The 20,604-nt window shown below is 36.3% G+C and overlaps 1 protein-coding gene across 2 annotated transcripts; it reads right to left on the bottom strand.

Annotated features, from left to right (window-relative positions):
- Positions 1-430: 430 nt before the first annotated feature.
- Positions 431-6,598, bottom strand: LOC118750065 (synaptotagmin 1-like; the record flags this gene model as incomplete). Of its 2 annotated transcripts, none has more annotated exon segments than XM_036484796.1 (4): positions 431-526; positions 584-846; positions 954-1,173; positions 6,525-6,598. In XM_036484796.1, coding segments are annotated over 3 exon segments (570 nt in total), but the record flags the coding sequence as incomplete, so codon positions are not given.
- Between the last annotated feature and the right edge of the window lie 14,006 nt (positions 6,599-20,604).

Genomic DNA, 20,604 nt, shown 5'->3' with positions numbered 1-20,604 from the left:
GTGAAACAATTTGGAAATTGCTGTTTAAAATCTGCCCAAATTTCCAAAGGGTTTTAGAATGTCAATATCATATAAATTAATATAAATTTTTAGAAGGTTGTTTGGCACTAAACGTTTCTACTAATAAGTTAGCAATTTATTAGTGCAAATAACTAATACCTTTTGCATAATATTAAAATGTGTATTTTAATAGTGCATAAATAGTGAAGTTTCCGAAGTGAGCGAAGAGTTTGGAAGCATACAAAATAAATTTAATACGTACAGTGTACATTGCACACAAAAGTCGATGCATCGAAAAAAATACATTGATATATCGCTATATGTCGGAAGGTCCAAAACATCGGTTTTACTCGATGCATCGATAGCAAACATCGATGTTTCCGGAGTAGAACACACATCACAAATATGTAAGATCTCAAGCTCTGCTTACCTTAAAATTCAGTCTTCCCAATTTTTGCTCGCTTTGTTTATCCTCCTCGTCACCTTCTTCAGCATTTTCAGTGAGTTCCTCCATATCAGGCTGAACCTATGACATACCAGAACCCAATAACTACTAAGATATGATAGCGTTTTTGATACTTACTTTCTCTTTGTACGCTGATCCTAACAATTGTACCGATTTCATATCGACACCCTTCTTACCCTTACCATCTTTGGTCCGTCGCTTCTTCAAGAAACGACGTACACAAAAGAAGAGTACACCAAAGACAACGAGAAATACCAATATGATGATGGCCACCACACCCCATGTGGGCAGGCCGGTCTTCTCGGCAATCACTTCGGTGACCACTTCGCCGGCATGCCCGATTTTCTGGATGGTGGACACTGCTGTTGTGGTGGGCTCCTCTGTAAAGGGGCAGCAGTGTTATTTGAATGTTGAGTTCATTCGGTGTGAAGTTAATGCGTCTGTATGTAGCTAAAACTTATGTAAGTACAATGTATATCTATCTCACCCTCGGCTTCTGTTGTGGTTTTTGGTGTTAGGGTGGTTGCCTCTGTGAACATTTTTTGACTTTCCGCTTGCTGTTCTTTTTGTTTTTGCGCTAACTCACGAAATACCTCACGCTGCGTGGTTTCCTCCACCCTTTGGTCTGCCGCTTCCAGACTGGGGGTCGATTCCTCCGGCATCTGCTCTTGGGTGTTGGCATTCGTATTTGGTGGCATTTTGTGCTGCTGCAAGAAATTAAAATCATTATCAACTTAATTTATTGAGTTTATTAAAAATAAAGAAATGTTGATTTGCTCGAGTACCTTCGTATAACAAAAAAAGAGAGCTGTATACCTAGGGGACTCAGTAAACTTGTTAAGCCTAACGTAAAATAATGGTCAAAATAGTTTAACGGAATCTTGGTAGTCCAAATAAATGACAGAAATGATATCAAACTGATAGAAAAAATAGGCGAACACACCTAATATTTGCGTTAATGGTATGAAGACCCCAAGTCCATACACTCAGGGCCTTCACAATTGGCAGTTATATTTAAGGAAATCGTTGAATTTTTTATAACTGTTATTATATATACATACATACGCGTATGCATGCAGAACTGAATCATACCCAGTAGAAAAAAGAAGTAGCGAAAAGCAATTACAGAAGACCTTCCATTGAATATACAGGGACTTACAATCTGCACGATTTCCTTAATTATTTTTTTATGAAACGGGCCCAATTGCAACGCATCGCGTTTTCCCTTGCAGCTGACGATAACTTTGCCGCCTATAATCCACATCAAAAACTTCCTGAACAAAAATATATTCGGTTGGCCAATATATTCGGGCACGTGACGTAGATTAAGTTTAGATTAACTGACGGTCGCTGTGGTGTAGTGGTTAGCAGTGCGCGCTACCACTCCGAAGGGCCTGGGTTCAAACCCTGGTCAAAGCAACATCGCAAAAAATAGAAAAATGGTTTTTTCTTAACAGCGGTCGCCCCTCGGCAGGCAATGGTAAACCTCCGGGTGTATTTCTGCCAGCTTCTCATAAAAATACAATCGCCGTTCGGAGTAGGCGCAAAAAGTGTAGGTCCCTCCCATGGGCGTAGCCAGAACAAAATTTAGGGGGGTCTATACAAAAAAAAAAATCAAAACCAATAACTTACTTACAAAAAAATTGTTTATTGTAACATAAAACTATTGTGACCAATAGAGGTAAATATGTTGTACAAAAACACATAAACAGAAGTTCACAAAAGTTGATATAAAACTATTCATCGATTTTACTGAGCATGTTTATTTTACGAGGAGGAAGCATCGGGAGCCTAACGCCGTCACTGTGAGACTTTAACCCAAACTAAAGTTCCTACCGTCATGTATCGTTCCCCTCCCGGTATCACCTTCAAGGATTTCGTCGGGATTATAACACTGTGTGACTGATAAGGTTATACAATCTATTCTCTTCTTCTTCTAGTTATTTGGCGCTGTAACCGGCAAAGCGGTTTTGGCCGAGTTCAACAAAGCACGCCAGTGGCCAACGCGTAAAGGCCCGTAAATCTTCCGCAAAATCTTTCTCTCGAATACCCCAAGAGCCACCTCCTCATCCATGCTTCTGCGCCATATACCATGGTTTTTGTACGTCGAAACACTCCTACTGAATTGCCTACTTAGTCCAAGGTAGTACTTGTTGGGTAAGAGTGATTCTGTGTTGGATTTCCATGCTCACATTATTATCGGTGCTAATGCTGGTTTCCAAGTAAACTAAATTCTCTACTATCTCCAAATTATAACTGTCAACAGCGATGATGTCAGTGTAATCGGCATAAGCCAGAAATTGTTCGCTCTTGTATTAAATCGTTCCTGAGCGGTTCACTTCTGCAGCTCTTGTTATCTTCTGCAACATCAGATTAAAAAAGTCACATGAAAGGAAGTCACCCTTTCTGAAACCCCGTTTGGTGGCGTTCCTGGCAGAGCTGGTGGTATTGCTCAACGTCAGTTTACACAGCCGTATGAGTTTTGAAGGGATGCCAAATTCAGACATAGCGGCGTACAGGCAACTTCTTTTAGTGCTGTCGAAAGCGGCTTTAAAGTCGAATAGGTGGTGGAGGTCCATATTTTTCTCGCGGGTCTTATAAAAGATTTGGCATATTGTGAATACCTGGTCTATGATGGATTTGCCAGGTCTAGAGCCGTACTGATAAGGCCCAATGAGTTCATTGACGGTGGTATTCAGTCTTTCACATAATACATTCGATAAGACCTTGCAACCTATGCTTAGAAGGCTGATCCTGCGGTAGTTGGCGCACATGTCGGGGTCGCCTGTCTTGTGGATTGGGCGGCAGAGCGCAGTTGAATTCCAGTCGTCGGGCATGCATCTTATTAGCTCCTTGCCGGTAGCTCAAGCACCTTTATTGCTTTTCATCAGCATAATCGCTACCTCGTCATAGTCAGGCGCTGGGATACCGACTCCATTGGCATCGACTGGGGACTCGGGTTCGTCTTCTCCACTTCTTTCAGTGATTCTGCCATTCAAAAGGGTCGACAAGTTTCCCTCCATAATTTGAGTTTGTTCTGGACATCGGTCACTAGGTCGCCATGGTTGTTCCTACAGGAGTCTTGAAACCTTCGGGTTTTTTTCTGTCGGACAGCATCTAAAGCATTTTTGTCTGTAGCTTCTTAACACTCCCCATCGTACCAGTAATGAGCGGGAAATATGGTTCCACTGCTCGCGTATGCCGGTTTGTTGAAGGGTGCTCTCTCACAGCAGGTGAGAGAGTCGAGCGGCGAATCCATTTGCCGTCTGTTTTGATTGCAGCTTTTCGACGTTCAACTTTCCTTGCATTATTGGGGCCCCTTTTTTTGCTGCACCGAGGTGGGGTCGTATATTGGCTGCAACAATAGAGTGGTGCGAGTCGATGTTTGGCCCCCGGAGTGTAAGTATGTACATCTATGACAAAATGCTCGATTTGGTTTCCCGTTTTTCGATCTGGAGACACCCATGTAGCTTGATGGATCTTTTTATGCTAGAACCCAGTACTACATACTGCCAAGTTTCGGGCCCAGGCAAAGGCGATCAGCCTCAGCCCGCTGTTTCTATGTGGAGGCTGAATTTCCCGACACTGGCGCCAAAGATCCGTTCGGTGCCCACCTTAGCATTTAAATCGCCAAGAACGATTTGTATACGTTTCGGGGGCAACGCTAATATGTACGTTCTAAGTTAAGAGATCCTTGGACGCCTCGTCCTTCTCTTCCATCGGGGCATTGGCACATATGAGCGAGATGTTGAAGAATCTCGCTTTGATGCGGATTGTGGCTAGATGTTCGTCCACTAGAGTGAAAGCCGGTCTCTCTTACCACAACTCCAACACCGACTTGCGCTCCTTTACGTGGCAACTGTAGTAGATGTCGCAAGGCACCACGCTTACCTTCCTCAGCCCGTCCATCGCATTTCATTGATTTCCCTAGGACATCAACCAGCCGGGCCGTGGCACCTTCCCGGTATTCCAGGTGCATACCCTCGAATCATAATCGTTCTTATGTTTGCCGTGATTGTCTACAAAAGAAGCGGGTATCATACGAGGCGATGTGTTTTTTTTTCTTTGGGCAGGGTTTTAACGTGGTTTGACCCAAACCCAGCGCCGAAACGGGTGTTTGGTCGGTATCCAGAGGATTCATGTATATAAATATCCGGACGTAGTAAGCTGCGATTTGAAGCGTAAGCACACGAATCATGTCTGACCACTCCCAGGTGAATGGCAGTCAAAAGCTTTGCAGTACTGGGGAATGTACAAAACATAGTGGTCAAAGGCGAATATCTCAACTAAACCCTGATGTATTTTTGAAATTCATAGCTCTACATACCTGTATATTAAACCAAATAACCGGACCAGACGTTATTTAAAATAAAAAAGGTTAAAAAATTAACTTTTCCGTATAATAATAATAATAGATTGGCGCTTACACATATGTTAGTGTTTGGCCGAGCTTCTCCTCCGATTAGTGGCGTGCGCCTTGATGTTGTCACACAAAGCGGAGGGGACCTACAATTTTACGCCGACTCCGAACGGCGATTGTATTTTTATCAGAAGCTGTTTTTTATGGCAGAAATGCACTCGGAGGTTTGTCACACCGTGTAATAAATGAAAAATGCATTAAGGGCCATTAACTTATCTATTTTAAAGTATAGTCAAATCATTAGTTAAACTTAACTACAGAAAATTCTGTGTAATTTTTAACCGACTTCCAAAAAAGGAGGAGGTTATCAGTTCGTCGGAATATTTTTGTTTTATGTATGTTACCGCATAACTTTGGACCACGTCAACCGATTTCGATAATTCTTCTTGTATCGGAAAGGTAGTGTCTCAGAGCTGGTCAATTTGGTTTAGATCCGATCACTGGATCATGAAATATATATATAAATTTTTTTTTATATGAGAATTGAAGTCGGGGTTTTTTGCTAAAAATTACTTGTTGTGTAGTAAAGTTTAACAAATTATTTAACTATAATTTAAAAAAGATATATTAGTAGCCTCTTATATGCTATTTTTATTATAGAAATTTATGTGCGCTATGTGTTTTCTGCCATCTGCTGTAATTACTTAAGAAACAAGCGTCTTGGCTGTTCACCAAACCGGTCTATAGTTTTATGAATAATCTCAGATTGGTTCTGTGATACAAAACTTTCGATGTACGCTTAGAAGACACAAACCTAAAGACAAACTAATAAACAACTTGATACAGAACCGGATGATCCACATATCCACTTTTTAAGTCAATTTACTAATTATTTTGTTAGCATTGGGTGTATAATTTGTTATATAGTTTATATATATAGGAACAAAATTATCGAGCAGCCATTTCCTGGTACTATTTTTGAATATCTGGGCAAAAATTTGGAAGTAAGAGGGGGGGCGGGTCCGAGCCCTACGTGGCTACACCCATGGTCCCTCCCCTTTGGGTAACAATATCAAAAAAAAATATCAAGGCGCAAGCCACAAATCGGAGGAGAAGCTCGGTCAAACACTAACATGCACAAAATAAACAACACAAATATTTGCGCAAATACCAATTAGTACAAATAGGAATCGAGTAATCTTATTTGAACCAATTGGTATTTGCGCAAATATTTGTGTGGTTTATTTTGCGTATTAGCGCCAATCTATTATTATTAACTGAGCCCTAACATTTCACAGATGCCTTTTGGCAATTAAGAAAACCCAATAACAAAAATAAAAAATTATATGTTGGGTCTAACGAGATTCGATTCCGCGACTTCCTGAAAGCTAGCAAATAATAGCAAACAGCTCTGCGCACTCAGCTACAGCCACAACATGTAAATGTGTTTTAAAATTTTTATTTCAATCGTTCAAATAAACTTATTTTCAAACTTGTGTAGCTTGTGTCAATTTATTTGCTTAACACATTGCCTACTCACTTCTCGAGAAGGAGCACTGGAAGCACTCTGTTCGTAGTGATGTTTAGATGTGCTCTGCACTTGCTTAGGAGCTGTTCCGTAATACCTTATAAGTTTGTTTGATTGATGATAAGATTGTAAAGAAATTGAATCAAATAAAAATTTTAAAACACACTTACATGTTATGGCTGTTGCTGAGTGCGGAGAGCTGTTTGCTACTACTTGTTAGCTTTCAGGAAGGCCCGGGTTCGAGTCTCGTTAGACGCAACATATAATTTTTCATTTTTGTTATTGGTTTTTCTTAATTGCGAAGAAGCATCCGTGGAGTGTTATACCATGTCCCCACCAAAAAGTTAACCATCTCAAATCGAACTTAACCACATCACTAACTATTGCTGTCCACACTGCGGTTTGAGGTTTATAAAACAGTACAAATGTAAAGAACTGTGTTCGGACCTCCAAAAATCGATTCAGGCCTAAATTACTGCAAAATCGGAGCAAAAACAAATTTTCCGTACTAGATTGAATTTTTTATTTTTGTTTCTGACATTAATTGTTTGACTAAAAAATTTTCTATTCATGCAAAATAAGAACGCGGGGCAATGTAAGCATAATATGTTACATATTTAGGTAATTTTTAGCATTTTCTATATAGTAGAACGTATCTAACACTTAATTTTTTAAAAAGCAAACCTTTTCTACTTTATATAAATTTCATTCTACATATATTTTTTAACAAGTTAAGTAAAGTTCTGCATCCGCCAATTTGTACAGCCATACATCAAAAAATAACGAAGTTACTTTATTGACGCATTGCTATGAAAGAGTTACTTTTTAACAGTGAGATTTGGCTAACTTTCAATTTTTTTACTGAAACCGGTGGTGAACACTCAAAAAACGGCCCCAAGAGGGGCATAACATGAATGAAAAAAACGGAATAGATTTGAAGTCAAGCGGAGTAGAGGAGTAGATTTCAAATTTTTTCAAAAACCGGAGTAAATCTAATCTGATCTTAGTTGAGTCCAAACACTAGTAGGGAACGAATTCTTTACATTTTAACGCTAATGACCCACAGATGGCGGGAAAACACAGGGTTGTATCAGACTTTCGACGTGGTTTCGAGTTGGTTAGCTTTTAACCATCTCAGTGAAATGGTTAAGTGCTGTCATTTTTATATGGCGAAACTACGCTAAATCAAGTGGGTTATCGGGATAACCAACTCAATAGCCATAACTACGTGGTTAGCTCCGGTGGGGACATGATATTAGGGCTTAGTTAGTCTAGACTTAATTTACGTAACGTGACCTAATATATTGGCCAACGCAATACATTTTTGTTTAGGAAATTTTTGATGTAGATTATAGGCGGCAAGGTGACCATGAGCTGAAAAGGAAAATACATAAACAAAATATTTTCGCTTCTGGCTAATTTAACGTGTTGAGTAGCCATTGGCGATTTCTTACGTAAATTAACTTAAGTCTAGACTAACTAGGGTATTAGGCATAATTTACGCATTAAAAGTAAGCCTTTCTATGAGCTGCTCTCCCGAATACGGAAACGCAATACCTTGCAACTGGGTCCGTTTCATATAAAACTAATTAAGGAAATCATGCAGATTCTCAGTCCCTCTAGATTCCAGAGAGGGCCTTCTGCATGGGCGTGGCCAGGTAGGGGCAGGGTGGTGCTCGAGCCCGCCCCCCCCTCCTAACTTTCAAATTTTCCTTATATATATATAAAATAGTACCCTGAAATGCCAGCTTAATAGGGTCGAAGTCAGTGGAGTTCCAGAAACAAGTAGGTACCTACATTAAAAAAAAAAAACCATTACAGCCTTAAAACGTTTATTTATTTATGGGAAGACGTACCGAAACTACTCACTTTTTCATCGTCACTCACAAATCAAAAATCACAATTTTTTTGCTTAATGATTTTGGAAAGTCTTCAAATATAATGTTCATATTAGAGGCGATGGAAGTTGGCATCAAATACAACATATCTGTGCAGTTTCAAGAAAATGGCATCAAATTAAAAAAAAAGTAAGTGCGCCTGGGCCACACTGGAGAAGTGAAGCTTACGGTACATACATTTTATTTTATCTCATAAGTGATGAGTTATGAGTCATAACCAATATACATGTTTACATACAACATCCGCTTTTCCTTAAGGTTATATTTTATGTCTTTTTTCTATCTAGATACCTACCTCAACCCCTGTTCGTTCTAATTACATTTGTTATTCTGTTTTCCTCTATCTTCATTTTCATCTTTATACTGTATCGATAATAAAATCGATAATCGAGATAACATCCAATAAAACCTCGATAACAAAACCGATAACAAAATCGATGAAAAATTCGATAAAAATTTCGATAGCAAAATCGATAATAATATTGGTAGCAAAATCCATTAGAAACTCGATAAAAATATCCGTCAAAAATCGATAAAAATATCGATATGGATAAATATCTATAACAAAATCGATAAATATCGATAACCAATTCCATAAATATTGATAAGAAATCGATAAATATCGATAACAAACTCGATAAATATCGAAATCAAAATAGATAAATATCGATAACAAAATCGGTAACAAAATCGATAAATATCAATAACATAATCTATAATAAAATCGATAAATATGGATAACAAAATCGATAAATATCGATAAGAAAATCGATAAATATCGATAACAAAATCGATAAATATCGATAACAAAATCGATCAATATCGATAACAAGGTTGATAAATATCGATAACCAAATCGATAAGAATCGATAACAAAATCGGTAAATATCGATAACAAAATCGATAAATATCGCTAACAAAATCGATAATTATCGATAACAAAACCAATAAAAATATCGATTATTTTATCGATGTCTCGAGAATCACGAAAATTTCTAAAATCCCAAAATAGTTCCCGGATTAAGTCTCTGTGTCTCTCTCTATATCCTTTCCTCTTTAATTACCTCTATTTTAATCTTTCTTCCCCTATCTTCATCTTTGCTTTTATCGGTATCCTCATCCTCCTTTTGGTCTTTACTCTTATGTTCACCATTTTTTTCATCTACATATTCCCCTTCACCTTTGCCCTTATATATATTAGTAAAGTGTTTAAATTTACCTTGGTCTTCATTTTTGCCTATATCTTTACGCATCTTTGTTTTAGTTTTTATTTTTACCTTTGCCTTTATCCTTTTCTTTACCTATGTACGTACTCACATTTACTTTCATTCCTGTATTGGTCTTTTTCTAATTGTTATTCTTTAACCTTTTATTAGCAAATTTTTGTTAAACTAATGCCATATGCATATACACAAGAATCACTTGTTTCAGCCCCAACCATTTCCGTTGCACCATTTCCGTTGCACCATTGCCGTTGCATCATTTCCATTGCATACACACAAGAAGTACTTGTTTCAGGCCCAACAATTTCCGTTGCACCATTTCCGTTGCATCACTTCCGTTGCATCATTTCTGTTGCATACACATAAGAATTACTTGTTTCAGACCCAACCATTTCCGGTGCACCATTTCCGTTGCATCACTTCCGGCATCATTTCCGTTGCACCATTTCCGTGTACATTTTCCGCTGAATTTGCCAATTTACTCCCAACCAAGCAACCGGCGCTAAAGAAGTTTCACTTCAAAAATGGCAGCATGCAGAACATCTGTCACAGTTATTTCGCAATAATTTGGGATACTTAGTGATAGAACTTTTTAGAAAAGTATCGATACTAGTACTCATTTATAATACTCTAGAAAAGAATCGATGCCAGTACTCATATTTGCAAAAAAGTATCGATAATACTCGTACTTCTAAGTATTTTTAGGCAAACCCGAAAAGTTAACAAAAATCAGATTGCTTTGTTTACATATACGTACATATGACCCTTTTCTTTTTGTAAATTGAATAGACATTGCTTTTAATAGCTGAAGTCTGATCTAACAAGCATTTCTAACGGAGTTTTTGAAATGAACTTGCAATAAGTTTAAAAGTGTAAAATAAATGTTTATAGCAAAATGCTTATCTGAAGCTTTTAAAAGAAACTAAAGCCATTGTCTAAAGGAAAGATAAGCTCCCTTTCACAAAAATTTTCTTCGAAAGCGGGCTGGATTTCGAATTTAAAACCAAGGTAGAATAAATTGGAAAACGAAGGCTCCGTTATTCTGGACCACCCTCCTAACCCATTCCTTACACCGGCACAAAAAAAATTGGTGTGTGCTTTTAACCAGACCCATTTGCCGCCACATACAGTATCGGTCATATCTATAGCACGTCATTTCAAAGTGAAATTGTTTGCCACTGTTAATTATTCACCCTTATGCTGTAATCCGTCGTAGATTCGATTTTGCTACGAATCGTAAAATTGTTATGCTGTAATCCGTGTTGTCGTATCGTAATTTCGAAATTCGTAGGCCATCTTCGAAATTCGTAATGTTGGTATGCTTGAATGCGACGTAGCTGTCATTTTTATGTATTTGTTGGAAATTTTGTACGAACAGCAACTCGTGTCGGACCGAAACCAATTGTTTTAAATTATCAATAAAATAAAGAGTGTAAACGCAAAAGTAAGTACGTAAGTTGAAGTGTGAATAGAAAAAAAAAATATTATTAAATGTTTACAAAATTATCAGATCGAAGATCACAACAAATCGCTCGCAATACGAAGAACTGGTGGAATGCATGAGCGAAAGGCCAGACATTGGTCGAGGCTTTGTAAAAGGAGCTAAGTGGATGTGCTGGAATTTTGGGAAAGCGTTCCAAGATTTAAAGCAGGTGAATATCTAGTGAAATGGAGGCCCTTATAAGGAGGGAGCTTATATTTTATCATTTAAGCTAACAGAACAATCTTCTATCAATCTCCTTTGTATATTAATGCAACTGTTAGGTGTTCTTCCTCCTAACAAATCGCTCGCAATACGAAAAACTGGTGGAATGCATGAGCGAAAGGCCAGACATTGGTCGAGGCTTTGTAAAAGGAGCTAAGAGGATTTGCTGGAATTTTGGGAAAGCGTTCCAAGATTTAAAGCAGGTCAATATCTAGTGAAATGGAGGCCCTTAAAAGGAGGGAGCTTACATTTTATCATTTAAGCTAACAGAACAATCTCCTATCAATCTCCTTTGTATATTAATGCAACTGTTAGGTGTTCTTCCTCCTGGGACAAAAGTGCACCGGCTACTGAATCCTTTGTATTCTACTTAATTAAGGAAAAGTATTTTCAAATAATGATTAAACTATTTTTTTTTTAATTTCACTATTCACTTGCGATTATATTTATTTTGATTTGTTTCTATCAAAGCAGCTGATTAAGAACTTCGAGTTTCACGTTTTAGCTGGCAGCGCCGCGGATAGTTACGATCGGATTACAGCATATCAATTTTCGAATTTTCGGAACGGAGCTACGAATTCGTAGCTACGAACATTCGGATTACAGCATAGGGGTGATTTATTTCCTTTTAAGAATTTTCATTTAAAATATAGTTCATTCTCAGACAAGCCCCATATAAACCCAAGTTTAACAATTGATAGAAAACTACAAAAAAGTGCAACAAATTTTCACCTAAATTTCGAACTTTTTTCTCGGAACTGTTAGAATTTTTCGAGTACACAGTTTTTTAGCCACTTCAATTTTAGTCTGATAATGTACAATTTTCAAGCGGCTACGAATTACCGTTGATTTTTTCAGAATTTTTTCTGTCGCATTGGCTTCCATATAATGAATAAACTCAATTTATATGTATATGGAAGAAATCCGCAACACCTTTGGCAAAAACAAATTCTAACAAATCAACGGTAACTTTTAGCTACTTGAAACTTGCACATTATCGGGCTAAACTTGATTGGGCTATTAAATTGCGTATTCAAAAAAATTTTAACACTTCGGAGAAAAAAGTTTGAAATTTGGGTGAAAATTTGTTGCACTTTTTTCTAGTTTTCTACAAATTGTTAAACTTGGGTTTATATGGGCTTTATTAGAGAAAGAACTGTATTTTAATACGAAATTCTTAAAAGTAAATAAATAAACATAAGTGACACACAATATAACTTGGAAATGGCGTTATATACATATGACAGATACTGTATTTCGACCCACTGAATCCAAATCTGAGGTCCGTTTGACTCGCTTTTACCATTTTTTTCACAATTTTCGCAATTAACTCTAAATTTAAGGAGGTGTACAAGGCAAATGGACCTCAATACATGTCGATATGTGGGTCTGGTTAAAAACAAAGACCACTTTTTTTGTGTGGGCCAGTGTTATCGAAGGTATGGCAAGAGATTCGTTTTCTAATTATTTAAGAAGTTTTAACCGAGCCAAATGTCCACATGACTGCTACCTCTCCTTCTATGTTGTATAAAAGTTTCATAGCGATTACCAGTAGCTCACCAGAACAAAATATATATTAATTTTTCGGTTTTTTGAGTTATGACAGTATTGAAGTATATGAACGTTATGCCCATGGGGTAATTTTTAAACATTTTTCAATGTAATTGAAAAAAAAAAATTTTACCTAAACAAGTTTTTAAAACGTCGATAATTTTTGGTATTCGCGATATTTACTCAGTACTTGTCAAAAAGTATCGAGTCCTCGATACTACTCAGTACTCATGAAAAGTATCGATATTTTGTACTCGGTACTCGTATCGTCCTATCACTGGGGATACTTAAAAATGTTAAAATGAAACGGTAAAAATGTTCTTCTTGCCAAAACCAACGAATCTAGTGTAATAAAATGAGTGTATCACCAAATGAAAAAAATAGCATTGAGTAAAGGATGACTATGATTTAAGAAACTAAAATTCCGTTTTAACAATTTTTAATTTCACACTCGAAATTCATTTTAAAATTGTTATCTACATTAAGAAAGTATTGTATATGTGCATAAGGAATACTGTGTAAAGATCTCCCATGCAAATATTTAATTACTTTTAAATTATACGACTTTTTAGCTTGTGCTGGGTCAATCCATGTCAAATCGACCAATGCACTGTGCGACCATTTTCATTTTTAGCGGCAAAAACTCTGTTCTTAAACTTTCGCTTTTTGCAAAGCTTTTTTTTGTGGTCGAGTTGTATCAAGTTAGTGGGAAAAATTCGAAAAAATTATGACAGTCGGCTTTAACAGCTGCTGATGTGGTCGTTTTTTTAAATCAATTTTTCAGTTGCGAAGCATGAAAATATCAAAAAAGTAAAAAGTGTTTTTGCAAAATATACTCGCAATTTAATTTTTTTATAAATATGGATTCCAACACCTGTCTTTAGTACTTATTTTGATATTTGTAAAAGGTCGACAAAAATGCGAGTGTCTTCTATGATAAAACAAGTAAGAGCAGCGCTGTCTTCGGCTATACCGAAGGCTTCATACCTTTCATGAACATCTGCAAATTTTAGTTTGACAGATTACTGATTTTGAATACATCTGCATACATCGATAGAGGAGTTACATACTTATATAAAAAATCGCATCTAAACAATCAGAGGTATGGAAGATATACGTTATATGGCACCAATCTAAGTGATTTTCACTGCTATGTGATCGGTATGTAAACCGGTAACACAATTTATTGGGTTTAGTTTCCTACATAAAGGAGATATATCGCAAAAACTGGTATCTGAACAATCAGTGCTATAGGAGATAAAGCTTACACAGCATAGATTTTGACGATTTTCTCAGTAGACTTTGTATTATTATTTATAAAATATCTTACGAAATTTATCGGTTTTAGCTGTTCAAATAAAGAAGTTTTACAGTAAAATCCCATATCTGAACAATCAGATGTATGGAAGATACATATATGTTATAGTCACCCGATCCCTTTTATTTTAACTGTAAGTATTCTGCTAATAATGAGTGAAAATGGTGCAGTCATGTTCCTAGCTGCATAAATGGAGGAGATATGATAAAAGACCTCATATCTGAACAATCAGATGTATGGGGGCTGCAGGTTATAGTGACCCGATCTTCGTTATTTTCACTGTAAGTCTTCTGCTGATAATGAGTGAAAGCAGCGCGAAATTTCATGGTCCTAGCTACATAAATCTCATATCATAACAATCTGTTGTATGGGAGCTATAGGTTATAGTTATCCGATCTTTTTAATTTTCACTGTAAGTTTTCTGTTGATAATTATTGAAAACAGTGCGGAATTTCATGTTCCCAGCTATATAAATGGAGGAGTTATAACGAAAAATTTTATATCTGAACAATCAGTTGTATGGGAGCTATAGGTTATAGTGACCCTATCTTTGTAATTTTCACTGTAAGTATTCTGTTGATAATGGGTGCAAGTGCTGCAAAATTGCATGTTCACTGTAAGTATTCTGTTAATAATGGGTGCAAGTGCTGCAAAATTTCATGTTCGTAGCTGCATAAATGGAGAAGTTATAACGAAAAATCTCATATCTGAACAATCAGTTGTATGGGAGCTATATGTTATAGTGGTCCGATTCTTTCGGTTTCGACAAATGATTAATAGATTATAAAAATACACCCACCTACCAAATTTGATCCGGATATCTCGAAAACTGAGAGACTAGATTGCATACAAACAGACGGACAGACAGACAGACGGACAGACGGACATGGATAAATCAACTCAGCTCGACGTTCTGATCATATAAGAATACATTTTATTGGGTCTATCTCTTTTTGTTCTGGTACTTACAAACATCGGACCAAAGTTATAATACCATTTCATGCTCATGAAAGGTATAAAAATTGGAGTCCTTTTCCAACGCCCAATACAAATTTTATATCATTAGAAAATAAGCTATCGAAATAAGGCATTTGCGAAAAAAAAACAAAAATGGTACATTGTTTAAAAAATCCAAAAAAATTTTATTGCAAATTGCGAAAAATTAGAGTTTCCACCAAAAGCACGGAAAAAGTTCTAATAGGTCAGCAATTTTTGATTCTCTATCATAAGTGTGACATGAGATAAGAATTTTAAGAAAACTTGTGTCTCGAAAGAAAATGGGCTGAAATTTGCATGTTTAAACTCGTATTTACGATTCGACAAAAAACCGCGGCAGCAAAAAATTCTTTATACATTGGTTACCATTAGCCATAGCTTGAACAAAATTCTGCAATAAAATGTTTTTCCTGGTACACTTGATGCCGTTTGTATTGATCGGACTTAATTAAAATTCTGTGTAGTAGATTCTGGAAAAAATGTGGTACATTTAGAAAAAATGTGCTAGATCTCAGGTTCAGGTCAAACTTTTTGCAAAAATTAAAAAAAAATCGGCAAGGTTTCACCTTAACTGAGAACTTTTTAATTTGAATCTCTAGGAAAAATTTTTAACTTGGGTTTTGCCAATTTTGATAATCCTCAAGTAAAAGTAAACAACAACAAAGTCTAAGCGGTAGAAGTTATAGCAAGTATTCCGGAGATCACCACATCTCCTCATCAGACTTCTTTTTTCTTTTTCTAGACTTCAGCAGGGATCGAAGCTGCGTAATCGATGTTCAAAGTCAGAAGTTTTAACCACTGAGCTATCTACATCCCGTAAACTCTTGTTGCTAATTCATTTTCCTTATTCAACCAACTACTATAAAGTTCAGCTGATTTGCAAATAAGCAAATGGATGTATAGAACTGACAACAACAACCACGCTGTCGAGTTTGAATAGCGGCAAATCAGCTGCACTTAATAGTAGTTGGTTGAATAAGGAAAATGAATTAGCAACGAGAGTTAACGCTTCTGACTTTAAACATCGATTACGCAGGTTGGATCCCTGCTGAAGTCTAGAAAAAAAAAAGAAGTCTGATGAGGAGATGTGGTGATCTCCGAAATAGTTGCTATAACTTCTACCTCTTAGACTTTGTTGCTTTTTCAATTTTTCCTAATAAACAATCGTGGTACAAAGCTCAATAAAAATATTAAAATTAAAAAAATATTAATAAGCCACAATAACATTGACAAATATTTAAAATTCCATTTGTTTTCAACTATTTTAAAATCGATTTGTTTCCAACTCTTTTAAATGTTGTTTGTTTCTAACTATTTTCATAGCTGTCTGCTTCCAACTATTTAAAACCTATTCTTTTCTAATTACTTGTATACCTGAATGCTTACCACTATTCAAAAATAGTTTTATTTTGTAGTAACTATAAAATTTTATTCTTCTTTCTCTAGGCATTCTACATTAGTTTCTCTGTAAGGCATTCTGTGTTCGCTTCTCTTCGCTTCCAACTATTTTAAAACCTATTCGTTTATAATTACTTGTATACCTGTCTGTTTACCACTATTTAAAAATATATTTATTTTGTGGTAACTATAAAATTATATTCTTTTTTTATCTAGGCATTCTACATTACCCTGTCGGAAAAATGCAGACAGTCTCAAAAATTTACCAATTTAAAAAGTAGTTGGAAATCAACTGCTTTGAAACAAATGCAGATAGCGACCGTTCAGTTCTTCAGTTATTTTTTTGATTATAATTTCGAATGCAGAATTTACAGCCGTGCGTACAGAAGAATACCAGCAAAAAAACACGATTACCATAGAAGCGAAAGTGGAAACGAGCTAGGCGATGGGAATCGCTTACCCTTTCGCTTCAGGAAGGCATTATTTTAACATGGGCATGTCATTGGCGGTAAGCCCTTACCCGCAGTATTACCTTCAAACGAAGGGAGAACACATGGATAAACAGAATCCAGAGAAGCGAACAAAGAATGCCTTACAGAGAAACTAATGTTTAATGCCTAGATAAGTACATACTTATTTATATTAAATTGAAATCAGAAAATATCTTAAAAGATCAAAGTTAATTACAATTTTTAAAAATGAGTTTTTATATAAACATATGGATGTATTTGTGTATTTAGATTTTACTTAAAAATCGGTATGTGCATACATACATACATGCATATTTCATTGGGCTTAAATTTTACTTCCTCACTCTTGTACTTCACTTCATTGACTGACTTCAACTTCGCTGCAAATTGAACAAAGCAAAACAAGATTTTTATGTGAGACAAATTTTCACAGAAACTAAGGGTAGAAAGAGATTTTTTGGATATCCATTCTATTTTTCAGCAGACTACGATGCAGTATTCTACTTTGCATGCCCTGAAATGAAGCAAATAAGCGAAACAAATAAAATATTGGAGGACATTCTACTTTGCATTACCGACAATGCCTAAATGAAGCGAAAAAATTCGAAGGCACTATAACGCTATGCCTTCTAGAACACGTTACCACTAAAAGCGATTACCGATTTTCTGCTGTGGAATCGCTTACCCTTTCGCTTCAAGAAGGCATTATTTTAACATGGGCATGTCATTGGCCGTAAGCCCTTACCCGCAGCATTACCTTCGAACGTAGGGAGAACGCATTGATAAACAGAATCCAGAGAAGCGAACAAAGAATGCCTTACCGAGAAAGTTGTGTAGAATGCCTAGATAAAAAAGAATAAAATTTTATAGTCACCACAAAATAAATATATTTTTAAATAGTGGTAAACAGACAGGTATACAAGTAATTAGAAAATAATAGGTTTTAAAATGGTTGGAAGCGAAGATAAGCGAACAAAGAATGCCTTGCAGAGAAACTAATGTAGAATGCCTAGAGAAAAAAGAATACAATTTTATAGTTAGCACAAAATAAATATATTTTTAAATAGTGGTAAACAGACAGGTATACAAGTAATTAGAAAGGAATAGGTTTTAAAATAGTTGGAAGCAGACAGGTATGAAAATAGTTAGAAACAAACAAAATTTAAAAGAGTTGGAAACAAAGCGATTTTAAAATAGTTGGAAACAAATAGAATTTAAAATAGTTGTAAATATACTAATTTTATTCCAGCTGCGAAAAACTCATTTTAATGTCCTATCAGCCAAATATATTTTAATGTAGTTGAAATCAAATGCCGAATCGAATGATTGACTTGCTCCTAGGACATCGCCATGCTAATAAAGTTAGTTGCTTATATGAAAAAGGAAGAATTCCAACCACTTGTAGTTCGTTAAAAAGTACTTTTTAAATTGCATTTCCGACTGGGTAGTTTCTCTGTAAGGCATTCTTTGTTCGCTTCTCTGGATTCTGTTTATCCATGCGTTCTCCCTTCGTTCGAAGGTAATGCTGCGGGTAATGGATTACGGCCAATGGCATGCCCATGTTAAAATAATGCCTTCTTGAAGAGAAAGGGTAAGCAATTCATATCGCCTAGCTCGTTTCTACTTTCGTTTCTATGGAAATCGTATTTTTTGCTGGAATTCTGCTGTACGCACGGCTGTAAATTCTGCATTCAAAATGATCTATATATATAAATGTGAATGTCTGTTATAACTACGGAATCGCACGAAACTTTGCACACTTATTTGCTTTGACCCCGGGAAGGTTATAGGCATAGAGAAAAATGGGCAGTACTGGAAAAGAGGGCGTGGCACCTTCTATACCAACTAAAATTTGCATGTTGTATATCTCTTTAAATATTTGTGCTAGAGCATTGGAACTTGCTGTCGAGATAAACGAAACTAATTCCGTACTCATGGAAAAATATGGGCGGCATTGGAAAAGGGGGCGTGGCACCTCCCATAGGCGTGAATTATTTAATCAGCTCTAACTTCGGAACCGTAAGTCACATGAACTTGAAATTTGGTATGCAAACATATCTATGCTAGATGCTTATCTTAATGTATATATAAATGAGTTTGTAAAAGGGGACGTGGCGGATAACATAGGCGTGGAATTTTTAGTCAGTCATAACTTTGGAACCATAAGTCACATGAACTTGAAATGTGGTATGCAGACATATCTATGGTAGGAGCTTATAGGAAGGTATATTTATAAATGAGACTGTGAAAGGAGGCGGCAAATCCCAAAGGCGTGGAATATTTTCCCAGTTATAACTTCGGAACCATAAGTCACATAAACATGACATTTGGTATGCAGACATATCTATGGTAGGTGCTTATAGTAAGTTATATATAAATGAGTTTGTAAAAGGGGGCGTAGCACTTAACATAGGCTTGGAATTTTTTATCAGCCATAACTTCGGAACCACAAGTCACATGACCCCTTTAATTCCTTCTGACGTGGGGTGAAACCCGCGGGTAAAAGCTAGTAATTAAAAAAAGTAACTGAAGAACTGAACGGTCGCACGCTGCATTTGTTTCAAAGCAGTTGATTTCCAACTACTTTTTAAATTGTTAAATTTTTGAGACTGTCTGCATTTTTCCGACAGGGTAGGGACACGAATTTCGATACGATATGATACCATATAGATATTTTTTGGAATCGAGTACCAGAACCCTTGTATCGTATCGAATCGTAAATTTACATTCCAAAGCTAATGTAAATAACAGGTAGGTTCAGAAGGCGCAGAAGGTGAGCGCAACCGTTGCTAAAAAAAAATCCGTGATCATAATGCGCCTTCTGAACGGCTTGATACATTAGCTATCAAATTCAAAATACACAACATGTTGTCTCAAATGATCATAAAAATATTACGATCGTCTAACACGCACCTGTTCAGTTGATCAGAAGTGCAAAACGACCGTTCAGAAGGTGCAATCGCAACAGTTACTGAGCTGTTGCGCCTTCTGAACGTGCCCAATGATACATTTGTATGACAAAGTATTGGAAAATAAAATGAAAACGTCAAAACTCTGAGAATTGGGCAAGACTATTTGTAGTAATATTTGAAATATTTAAGGTATCCACACACCTACGCGATTCTGTCGGTGCGAATCTGTTCGACAAAAATGGATACAATGCCGACCATAGTTTTAAATGAGGAGCCACACACTTGTACGATTTTGCTGCAGCGCTTTATTCGAACATTCACAGTTCTTCTTGCGGTTGTGCCGAAATCGCAGACTGCCGCGTTTTGAGAACGAAAAAGGTCAATAGAAGGATTTTACAATATTAAAACAAAATTAAACATAAGAAAACAAAACATATTTGATGTAGAAAAGTTAAGAATTTTATTTTTGATGAAAAATACTTTTCGTTTGTCTATAAATTGACAGTTTTTACTGCGATAAATTCGAACAGATGTGTGCGTACGTGCGTTTTTGAAGCAGTAACGTCTGTAGCATCAAAAACGGTGCGGATTCGTTGCGACAGAATCGCATAGGTGTGTGGATACCTTTAAAGTTAATTTTCCAAATTCCAAAATGTAAAAATGTGTCCTTACTAAAATTTCTATTGAAAGTTTTGTTGTTAATATTGTTTTCAAACATTCCATTTCTTGCAAATCTATGTCGTACTATAACCTTACTTACTTTGGAATTTATAAGCAAG

This window comes from Rhagoletis pomonella, unplaced genomic scaffold (assembly GCF_013731165.1).
Source record: "Rhagoletis pomonella isolate Grant_MI unplaced genomic scaffold, Rhpom_1.0 Rhpom_scaffold_00127, whole genome shotgun sequence".
Taxonomy (NCBI): domain Eukaryota; kingdom Metazoa; phylum Arthropoda; class Insecta; order Diptera; family Tephritidae; genus Rhagoletis; species Rhagoletis pomonella.
This window is presented reverse-complemented; position numbering and strand designations above follow the sequence as displayed.